At 51.6% G+C, this 12,237-nt stretch overlaps 1 protein-coding gene across 6 annotated transcripts in view; it reads right to left on the reverse strand.

Moving 5' to 3' along the window:
* Positions 1–12,237, reverse strand: part of bnc2 (basonuclin zinc finger protein 2) — a 117,701-nt gene that overhangs the window by 40,779 nt on the left and 64,685 nt on the right. Inside the window, exon 1 of one of the 6 annotated variants that reach the window (XM_072707010.1) lies at positions 3,308–3,351. The exons of the other annotated variants lie outside the window; for them this stretch is intronic. Coding sequence (XP_072563111.1) covers positions 3,308–3,316 — 9 coding nt within the window. The 5' untranslated portion in view covers positions 3,317–3,351. Of the gene's footprint in view, positions 1–3,307; positions 3,352–12,237 lie in introns of those variants that run through there. 6 annotated transcript variants of the gene reach the window in all.

Raw genomic sequence — 12,237 nt, forward strand, 5'->3', positions numbered from 1 at the left:
CTCTGTCGGCTGTTAACGGGGCTAAACATAAGGACTGACATAACCGGGAGTTTCAGCTGCCCCTTAGCTTTTTGCAGTGAACTCTTCTCATAAACAGCCTGTCAGGCATCAAGAAAGACAGGTTTAAAAACAAAGCAAGATGCAGTGAGATTAAACAATGGAACCAGATGCCTTTCGTATGTTTGCAATGCGGCGCTTTCCGAAAAGGGGCGGCCACGACCCCGGCGGAGACCAAATGGCATCACACTGAATTCAAAAGTGCCATGAAGGCACAAAAACAGGACCACCTGCATAGAGTTCCTTATCGGCCCTAAGCTAATCACTGTAGCTACATGTGCCTCATATGCCTCTGATCATGTGAGTACTCAGAAGTAGTAGGACAAAACAAAGAGCCAAAGATGGGAATAAAAAAACTGGTTTGATACACATGCACATCCGCAAAAATAATAGACATATTTAATGCTTGAACCTGCAATATAAAAATCTATATTTATGAAGTATAAATACAAAGGTCACACCAGCTGTAATTTTTTAAAGCTAGGTAACCAACATGTATGAATAAAAAAGAAGCACTTTGCAGACTCTCTTTATGACCTGTTCCACGCCCCCTGACCTTTCGTTGAGCCTGTGGGCCACATCCATCCAGATAATTTTGGACAAACACGTGTTTATAACACTATGTCTCGGTTCCAGCCAGGAGCAGCCGAGATGTTTTCAAAGATGTGCTCATTCCAAAGTTCCTAGCGCACCCTCACTCCCTTCTCTCTGGTATGTGCTCTGGACTTACAGCCCTTCTTTATAGAAGCTGCTCCTATGTTCTTTTCTTTCCAGGTGGCGTATCACAGGTTTCGGCCACGTTAACCCGAGGCCTATCAGCCACTGCACCCGTCCAGAGGCATGCTGTCCTAGCAGAGGCATTGAAGCTTAAATTTGCCAGGTTTTGATATCAGTCATCGCTGGTGCCTCGTAAATAACGGCGGCCGCTTCCTCAGCAGCAGGACGCTATGAATTAGATTATTACTGGACGCTGAAAACGGGAGGGCCGGCACATCTTAGATGCGAAGAGATTCTCTGCTCTCTTCAAAGCGGCTCAGCCTTGGAGCAGAATCCTGTGTGCTCTGATGGCGTGGATCATTTTGAGGAGTAAGGAGTGCGTGCAGGGTGTAGGGGCGCGGGGGGGGAAGCAGCCAGGGGAGGTTACTGGGAGCGGCCGTGACTGATCTCTTCTCCCTTTGACTGCCGTCACCTACTGATTTCATCCAGGTGTTTTATAGCTATCTGAAGGCACTGGAGGTTCAGATGAAGAACTCCGCCGATTCGATCGTCTGGGTTTACGCATTCCTGGCACAGATGGTGGACAGGTACTGCAACTGCTGGACCTTCTTGCGTGTTACTCCCACCTTGGGAGAAGCAAAGCGAGCTGGGAAGGCAGCGTCGAACTTAAAAAGGAATAAATAAAATCCGTCGACAAGTATCCCTGACGATAAACAAGTAGGATTGCGAATAACAGCACTCGAAGGGGGTACAGGAGAAGGAAAACAACGTATGATCTGTTTCTCCTGTCCCTTCAGAGCAGGAGGTATAAGCAGGAGCGAGCACACACAACAAGTTTTCATTTACATGTTTGTTTGCGTGTACGTTGTTTCGTTTTGGACTCCCAACAGAGGTTAACCTGGGAGAGGTGCTATTCGTTTGAGTGGATTCATTAAGAGAAAAAAGGCATTTTTTTCACTGGATTTAAGCCTTGGCGTGTTCACAACGTGTTTTACGATCTCAGTGCTGGGAGAAGATTCAGCCGAATCGACAGAAAAGAGCTTTCATTAAATTAACAGAAGAGGGGGCACTTGGGTCGTCCTCCAATCAGCGCTTTTTACCGCGCTGTAATATTTAAAAAAATCTTTTCTCCCTTTCCAAATGTATTTTGTGGGACCACATTGTAAAAAAAAAAAAAAAATCCATAAAGAAAACAGGAAACAGGCCCAGAGTATGAACAGTACACGCAGCTCACTTGCAGGATGCTGCCCGATCGCTCACCACATGTGCAGATGACCAGTCGGCTTCGGGCCATCGCGCCCGGTTTATGTAGCACACAGCGGCCGAGCAGATGTGACACGTCTGCGTGCTGTCGGCCGTGTTTCCCCCAAAAAATACCAAGAATTTGACTCGGATTCAGCTTCCGCCAACTGTCCGAAACTCAAGGCCACTGAAAGTCTGAATCTGGATGGGAAAGTCGCCTCGGAGGAGGATTAACCGCTGAAGAAACTGGTTTAGGACACGTTTAACGAAACAAGCCCCCCAAGAAGCATCACCAAATCAGCTTCACGTGGCCTTAAGGACAGCTAACAATGACAACAATAATATCTGTGACAATCCCAATTCCTCACTCCCATGTCCCTCAGCTGTCCTACTTTGTCATTTAAATCACGCAAAATGGAAGATTAAACCAGGGCTTTTATATCTAGTAAAAACGTGCTGGAGAGCATCAAGTGGAAACTCCACGGTCAGGTCAGGGAAAACTCCCAGCATGCACCAACGGCCTGTCAGTTGTCGGCAGTAATTAAAAGGGGGGAGACATAGCGCAGGGTCATGTCGTGAGCTGATCACAACCGCTAGCCTGGACCACACAGAGAGCTGGGCTGCATGTCTGTGAGGAGCTTTGGCCAGAGCGTGCAGGGGGACCCGCGATCCGCACAGCATCTGTCCCACCCCCGTTTCACAGTGACGGCTGCGGTGCTCACAGGGAAAGTGGCTCACGAGCAGTGCCGTGACCCCAGTGGGGTGGGGGGGTCGAACAGGGGCTTCAAACCCTGACGCTAATCCGACGGCGGGGTGCGCCTGTATCTGCTGAAACTAAACAGGCATCTGGTAACTTTCTGAAGGCAACAAAAAAAAAACCATAAGAGACGAATCCTGCTTCGACGTGGCTGACGGAAGCAACGTCACCATAACCACGCGGAACAGAGGGTGCCGGCGGGTCCACCTCACGCCGCTGTTTTTTCAGGCACTCCTGTGGACGCCCGTCTGCCCGTGGCTAGGTCCTCGCAAAAGGCTGGTGCTGGGAAGCCTTTGCAACGCTATGCACAAACAAATGTTTGTGTAATAATTCATTTGCAAACAGCTGGCCGCCCCGACCTCACAGCTGTTCCTCCATTCTGCCTGTTAATTTTCTTTTTGCTCCCTGTACAAATTAAAAGCGATTTTTGGTGCCGTGGTCCCTGGGAGCCGGCGACACCCCTTTGCAGGAGCGCTGGGTCCAAGTGGCCACTTGGAACGCGTACACCCCCCACCCGCCGACCCACATAATTACCTCGCACATGTTTGAGACGTCTCTGATGAGCCGGCTCTCGCTTTGCTGAGTCGCATTCCAGAGGGGGGGGGGGGCTGCCTCCCACAGGCTCCCACGCGTGGGGCAGGGTGGGCTAGGGTGGGGTGTGGAGCAGGGTCCCTCCTGGTGGCCGGATCGGGGTGGAGATGGGGGGGGGGACTCTAGCGTATGTCGGCACAGCCGCCTAGAAGCTCCATGGCTCCTGTGACAGCGACACTGTGGTGCGCGTCACGGGGCGTGTGTGTGTGTGTGTGTGTGTGTGTGTGTGAAAAGTCCATGCGGGCGTCCTCTTTATCAGCCTGACAAAGTTCACAGATAGGGAGATGAAGTGGAGTGCCGCAGTCACAGGATGCACCCACCGAGCCTGTCGTGACGGATCGGCGCCGCTCGCGCCCCCCATCATTCCCCCTGCTCCCTGACCTCACGCACACACCAGGCGTCCCGAGAATCCCGGAGTGTCTGAATGGAGGTGATCATGTGACACACCTCTGCTGTTACTGCCTTCTAAATCCAGGGGGGGGCTGAGGGGGGGTATGAGCAATTAAAGCAATTTTGTGCTGTGCTGTGATCCCGATTGCTGCTGAAGAATCTGTGTGACACAATATTAAACTGTGACAACAGCAAGACAGGAGGGTTGTAAAGCCTGAGACCTGATAGTGGGCGGGTTGGCGGGTCCAGAATACAGCACTGTACATGCCATTATACACGGCAGTGTACGTCACTGTACACGCCATTATACACGGCAGTGTACGTCACTGTACATGCCATTATACACGGCAGTGTACGTCATTGTGCACGCCATTATACACAGCACTGTACATGTTACTGTACATGCCATTATACACTGCACTATGCACACCATTATACACAGCAGTGTACGTCACAGTACACGCCATTATACACAGCACTGTACATGTTACTGTACATGCCATTATACACTGCACTATGCACACCATTATACACAGCAGTGTACGTCACTGTACACGCCATTATACACTGCACTGTACATGTTACAGTACACGCCATTATATACGGCAGTGTACGTCACTGTACATGCCATTATACACAGCAGTGTACGTCACTGTACACGCCATTATACACGGCACTGTACATGTTACAGTACACGCCATTATATATGGCAGTGTACGTCACTGTACACGCCATTATACACAGCACTGTACATGTTACTGTACATGCCATTATACACTGCACTATGCACACCATTATACACAGCAGTGTACGTCACTGTACACGCCATTATACACTGCACTGTACATGTTACTGTACATGCCATTATACACTGCACTATGCACACCATTATACACAGCAGTGTACGTCACTGTACACGCCATTATACACTGCACTGTACATGTTACAGTACACGCCATTATATACGGCAGTGTACGTCACTGTACATGCCATTATACACAGCAGTGTACGTCACTGTACACGCCATTATACGCGGCACTGTACATGTTACAGTACACGCCATTATATATGGCAGTGTACGTCACTGTACATGCCATTATACACAGCAGTGTACATGCCATTATACACAGCACTGTACATGCCATTATACACAGCACTGTACATGTTACTGTACACGCCATTATATACGCCAGTGTACGTCACTGTACATGCCATTATACACAGCAGTGTACGTCACTGTACATGCCATTATACACAGCACTGTACGTGTTACAGTACACGCCATTGTATACGGCGCACTGTACACGCCATTATACATGGCACTGTACAGATCACTATACACACTCATATGTATGTCACTATGCACAGCATCATAATTTTATGAGTAAGTATACAAATCTGTCTTGCGTGACATGGAGACTCACCCCTATATCTGTCATTCTTCATGTCGCTATACGTATCATACGTGTCATTATACATTCCGTCACCCTGAATATCGCTACATACGTCCCTTTATATATCAGTATGCACATCTGTGCCACATCATACAGAAACACGTCACTATACACGTCACCCTACATGTCATTTGGCACGATGAGCTTGGGAAAGAGATGACTCGTCACCGGGGTTGTGGCAATCCCCCCCGGCGTCTGTACTCTGACTCCCCCCCCCCCCCCCACAATCTGGTCATGATGCTATCGGCAGATGTGAGCCCGTCTCCCAAACCAAACTCTTAGAATTAAGCAATTAGCCCTACAAATTGTGACAGACTTTTTTTGTACGCGATCATGAGAACCACACAGCCTTAACGAGTCACACGCACGCCCCTCCCCCCCCCAGCCTCTGATTCCTGTATCCCATATTTATAATTTTACCACATCCTAACAATAACATGACCAAGGACTGGTGTAAAACACGCGGTCCTGACTAATGAATCACACACTCCTCCGCAGAAGGCGGTAAGTGTTAGCAGCTGTGAGCGCCTCTCGGCTTGGCAGCGCGGCCCTGCTGGCGGAACGAGGCCGGCGCGTCTCGGCGCAGCTGCGAGGGGGGGCCCACAGCACCTCCCCCCCCCCATGCTCATTTTTCTCCCAGCCCCCGTCTTTTTTTGCAGGCTTGTCCCACACAAGCCCCTCAGCCTTCTTTGTGTTGACAGGCATCCAGACTTCCAGAAGCTTCTCTCTCAGATGTGCTGAACTAAGGGGAAAACGGGACGAGCTGGTCGACTCACGCAATTACGCAGCGAGGCACACGTGGGGTGGGGGGGGCAGTGGCATAAAATGACAATGGACACGCATGCAGCCTCAGGTTACATTGGTTTGGTTTCTGACAGATGAAGCGGGTAAATCTGAACAGCCATGAAAACACTCCCCCCCCCCCCTATATCCCCACCGCCCCCAGTTCAGATTCAAGCACATTTTAAGCAGACCTCAGTGTCACGGGCGCCAAAACACTGCCAAACATCCAGTCTGCTGTGAGAACTCACGCCTCCGTCAAAAAACAATAAATTATAAACCCAGACGCAAATCACGACATAAGACACCCCCGAACTGCTCCTCGGGACATTCAGACTCCTCAAAAGTCATTCAGACTGGCTTTTAGTCACTGTTTTAGGGACTAACACTGTTTTTTGCCCCTAACAGCCAACAAGGGGACGTCGATAATCTCAAAATCCGCGTGACCTCCTCGACAGCTACATCCGGGCCGTTACCGAGTGGCCGCTGTCTCCGTGGCCGTTAAATCACCAGAAAAACTGCTTAAACCAGCCAATTACATGTCAATAAAACAATTCCCTTAAAAGCGTACCCTTGCAGAAGGGCAGGCCGCATGGCCGACGGACGCAAACATGACCCGTGAAAAACAAACCACGGGAAAGGTCGCTCGCTCTCGCCGTAACCGAGGAAACAGCATTAAAAATTCACTTATGTTTTTCTTTTCGTAGTGACGCCTGTACTATCAGCTCGGTCTGATGGCTCGGCAGAGCATTTGCATAATGGCGGGTAGCAATCTGAATATTCCCACAACATTAAAAGTAATGTTTTTACATGATGCAGCAACATTAAGCATGGTAATTGGGCTCGTTGGACTTTACCGATTGAAAGCCAAAATTAATTACTTATGTATACAAAATGTCAGACGTCTGGAATAATCGCCTCACTTTTCCACGAAAGTGATTTATTTTCATCATTTGTGCACACGCAGCCTTTGATATCCTACACATCCATCTGTTGTGCTACATTTAGATTATATCTGCGGTTTACGTACAGAGATATATGCGTTGCTAAATATTAGCTCCATTAATTCGATTTCAAGAGAAACAAGGCTTACTGTTCTATGTGAAAGATCAATGAAGTGCGATTTTGGTCATAGGTCAACAGCAAGTGAGATTATTAATAGATTTTTTTCAGTTACTGTGAGTATTTGAGTTACTGTGAATCACAGTGTTATCCAAAGCATCAGTGAGAAGATAACATTTTTAAATGCTGTTTTGTATGGTTGTGACTTGTGCGCGTGTGTGTGTGTGTGTGTGAGGGCCTTAAAGCCACAGGATTGGCTGAGACCCGCTTGACAGTGGCCCAGATGACGGCAAGGTGGTGATCAGCATGGCCCGATTCAGGCAGACCTGTGGCCACCGCACTCCTTGTTGCACTCTGTTTCGTCACCGGCGCCGCTGTTCCTGAGACACCGGTGGCCTGCGTCAGAGCAGACACCAGACCAGTCAGAGAGTGTCCCCCCCGCACCCCACCCGGAACATGCTGGATCACTCAATGCCGAGGCGGAGCCCAGGAGGGCAACACGGCTGGACCAGACTACCTGAGTGCCGTCGAGGCATGAAGAACAGGCCCCTCTCTCTTCAGCAAACTCTCTCTGTCTACTTTCTCGCTTTCCGTGCCTCCCTCCCAGTGCGCCCCCCAATCCCAAATCCCTCCGCTGCCACCAGAATCGCATTCGGGAGGCCTGGTCCCTCTCCGCATGTCCGAGCCGGAGAGCCGGTCCCTGAAGTGCTGGAGCTGACAGGAGAGGGTCGGGGGGGGGGGGGGGGGCGGACCATGATCCAGGCTGCCGCCCCAGCGCTAGCCCACCCCGCCACACCGCGCTCTGCTTAGGGGCAGATGGTCTGGGGTGAGCGCTCCCTGTCACCGGCGCGTTGCAGCCGGTGCTCTCGCAGGAAACCTTTAACCCAAAATAGCCTTTGGTTACCGCCTTCCTCTTTTTTTAAACATGTTTATCCAGCTGGATATTTTCAGCAATAAAACACAAGGCAGCTTCCTTAAGCGCCGCGCCCCCTGCTGCCGGTACGTGTTCCGCCTTGTCGTCGACGGAATGAGGCGGACCTGAGGGACCGGCCAGGCAGGCGGGGACCGCGGCCGCGGCGGCAGACGCAGATTGAGGACCGGCGCTCGGTGCCACGCGCATCCTGCCTAATTGGTGTCGCCGCAATCCTCACCGCGGCGCCCGCTAATTAATTAGAGCGGCAGCGGAGCTGAAACTTTTTAATCAGGACATTGTAATCAAAAAAAAAAAAAGAAGCAGAAGGAGGAGATGGAGAAGAAATCTTAATTACTTCGTTTAATCCACCTGACAGGAATCCCTGGATTTCAGCTCATCTGCAGTTAGGCAGCAGAAACTTGGACGGAATAACGTGCCCCCGGCGAAACTCAGCAAAACGCTAAACACGGTCCCACCTAGAGGGCATAATCCTTGCGGCCCCTTTCTCTGATGCAGAACGCCAGCAGACTGAGCTCCCGGCTCTGAGCCACGGACAGACATGGACACCGGCGAGCGTCTCTCCGCAGCCTAAGAGCACCAGCCAATCCCCGGCCCCTGTAACCACGGAGACCCTGTGCTCCTAGTGCGCATTTTACCAGGGTGAGGAGTACGGGAATCCCGACAGGCCCACCCACAACTGGGGCCGGGGAGGCAGTGATGTTGGGGTCGCGACCCAGTGGAGGTGTCGCTCGATGACCCAGGAGAGTCCCGGCTGTGGGAGGAAAGGGGCGGGAGCCACGTCTGGAGATGTAACGGCGGTGGGAACAGCATTGCACAACAAAACAAAACAAAACAGAGCAGCTGAAAGCGGTGGCATGGCGTTCCGGAATGCTTACGAGCCCCTGATGGTGTCACTATCACAGGTCCCTAATGCTGTGTCTCGCTCAGGTCCGGTTCCCAGAACCGCCGGCGCTGCCGCAACCTGACGCAACCCCAAAACAACCCGGCGTGAGCCAGTTTTCTAAAGCCGTCACTACATCGTAAAATATGCAGAAACAGAAAACGAGCGTCGTCCAGTACGTAACACCAAATGTGTGTGTACACAGGGGATGAACACCCCCCCCCCCCCCAATTGGCCCGTCTCCATACATACCATTCATCCGCTTTCAGAACATCAGGACCAGTCGATACTTATTGTAAGATTATGTCAAAACTGCTGAGATGTGTCTGTTTTTATGACAATAATCGTGCATTAATTAATTGACATTATTGACGTGCTAAACCTAATTAGCGCAAATAGCGCTGTGATTCCCAAGCCACTGGAGCCGGCAAAGGGGAGTTCCCCATCCGGGGCACGAGAGCAAGACCTGGCTAATGTTTACTAAAAGTCACGCATGGGGGGAGGGGGGGCTTTTGGATAGTCCAGTGCTCCGCATCACTGCCCCGTAAGTCTTTTGTTCTTTGGACTGAGGAGTCGCGGAGTCAGATGGACGCACACACAGAAACACACACATATGGGGAAACACACACAGAGGGAGGCACACACACCCACACGGAGACACACACAGGGAGACACACATGGACAGACAGACACACACACACACAGGGGGAGACACACACATGGGCATACAGACAAACTCACACTCACATACACACTCCCATAGCCAGGACCTAAGGCCCTTATCTACAGGGACCGGTGTGACAGAGGTGATCCGCAAAGCAGAGGCCTCGCCCCCTGCCCCCCCCCACAACGTGCTAATCAGCGTGCGCCCTTATCACCCAGCCGCTCCGGCCAAGATAAACACCGGCCTCGTTTTATTGCTTTGTTTTCACAGGTCGTTGGGGGGGTGGGGGGGGGGGGCATTGATTACTTTGCCAGATCTTATTATTATTTTTTCATTCTCCTGCTAATATGTACGTGCCTCTGCCGGTATTTGATGCCGGAGCGAGCAGGGCGTGGGGTGGGGGGGGGGGCGCTGTTATTGCCGCCAAGGCGAGATGGGGACAGCGCTGACCCCTGCTGCAGTGTTTATTCAAGCCGCCGATTTCCTGTGCGGGACAGGCACTGGACCCCAGAGGAAGACACTGGGCGGGGAGCACGCGCGCTCGGGACGGCCTTTCCTCACCCCCCCACCCCCCACAAGAGGCTGCCAAGTGATTTCTGGGTTTTTACGTGAGGAACGTGGCTGTACGGGATGCGGCAGAGTCCCGGGGGTGGCTGGGGGGGGGGGAGACAGGGCCTGGTCACCCGGGCCTCAGGTGTCAGGGAGGAATGACACCCTCCCCCCCCCCCCCCTTGTGCAAAACCCCTCCCCCCAAGAGAACACGGTCAGCATCGGGCTCCTGCACAGTTCCAGGAGTGAAATGGGACTCCAGAGGTCAAAGGTCATCCATGCAAACCCGCTCTCTCCTGTTTAGCCCATACATCCCGGTGACTCGGGTACGAGTTGAGAGCTGCAATGGGGACTCTCTCCCACATCCCCACAAAGCCCACACACACAATTCCTCCTGCATTCCCATAGAGGGCGCTCTCATATACACACCTTTTTACCAAGAGACCCATAATCACAAAGACAGCATGTTTTATTTCATGGGTTTTTATTGACCTTCAGCACCAAAACTGAGCTGAATCTTATATTTCCGTAATGTCCTCATCCCCATCTGCCATTTTAGTGCCTTTGGAAACATGCTTTTGAAAACAACCATCCAGTTGTTTTTCTCATCTGTCTCGGTTCCTTGGCCATGTACTCGCAACACCCATCCAGTTGTTGCTCCTGTCCGTTCCAGTTCCTGGCTAAATGTGTTGGTATGCAATGTAATGTAATGTAATGTAATAATACCCTGGACCCTGAGTGCCACTGTAATGGACACCAGCCCAGTGGGCTCCGCTAATAGCCATTTGTGTGGTGTACATCCCAGGAGGGACATCCTGTTGGACCCTTGAGCGAGACACTCGACCCTAATCCCTTCAGAAATACAGCCAGTCGCATGGAATTGCGAACCCAGGCTCCTTTCTACTGCTGAGCGACACTTTTTTTTTTCCGCTGATGCAGCAGCGGACGACACGCTCGCCTCGGCCCCGGGGTCGGCCCCACAGGAAAACCGCTATCAGCACACGGAGACAGATAGGGATCACAGAGACGGCACGCCTGCCTTTAACCCACGCTAACCCGGGTCCAAGATGGCCGCCGTCTGCGCGACGGAGCGCCGTTTGAGCTCTGGGGCGGCTTAAAGCCGCCATAACATACAGGACCAAGACGTCACATCCAGGGCGAACCCGAGACCCCCCCCCCCCCCCCCACCCTGTATCCCGACCAGGATAAGCAGCTAGAAAATGGATGGATGGATACAAGGACAAAGAAAAGAATATTTAAGAAGATCAGAATATGCGAGAAAAGTACTTTGAAAGAAAATACTTTTAAAGGCCACTTATGAAGAACGCAACCTGGTAGCCAAGATTATAATGGCAGGATAACACAATCATGCCTGTAAGTGACACCACATTAAATAGGCAGGCAGGTAACAGACATGCTCGGTGTTTGGGGGGGGGGCGTCTCTCTCTATTATCTGCCCCCGCTTCTGTCCCTTCTCCCCAAATAGGCCTGTATCTCACAACTCCTCTCTATCCCATAATGCACCCTTTATAAGTATTCACGCTGCCCCCCCCCGCCCCTGCCCCCACCCCATACATAATTGAGCAGCCTTTACATGCTCGGAGCGGCACTAATGCACCTCAGTGGCCACACCGATGCCCCTCTCTGTGTCCCGCGAGGTGAACGACGGCGCAGGCGGACTGCAGCAGGAGACTGCAATCTCTGGCCCCGTGTGTGTAAACACAGAACCGTCACGGCATGTCAAAGCACATGCAGATGTGTCATTTTACGGCAGGGTCGATTCTACAGTCTTTTAAGGTGGGGGGGAGGGCATAAGAGGGGCTAGTCTTATCATAAGCCAAATGTGTTGAATTGGTGAGTGACAGGGGATAGGGCCAATCAGCTTTCAGCTGGGGCCGGCGCTCCTATGGCCCTGCCCATGTACAAGCCCCTGTTTTACAATAAAATCTGAACTACTGACACTGTACATAGCACACAAGAGAAAATCCAAAGCAGTGGCAACAGTGAATATGATGGCGCCACCCACAGGCCAATCTGTACACGCCCATCTGTGTGGAGCATAAAAAACAGCCCTGTGCGGGGAACAGAAGTCAGGCTGCTGTCATCTCTAACGGGCCCAGAGAAAGCTCCGGAGAGCCGGATCGGGGGCTGTTTTCAGGA

Source organism: Paramormyrops kingsleyae, chromosome 25 (genome assembly GCF_048594095.1).
Source record: "Paramormyrops kingsleyae isolate MSU_618 chromosome 25, PKINGS_0.4, whole genome shotgun sequence".
Lineage (NCBI taxonomy): Eukaryota > Metazoa > Chordata > Actinopteri > Osteoglossiformes > Mormyridae > Paramormyrops > Paramormyrops kingsleyae.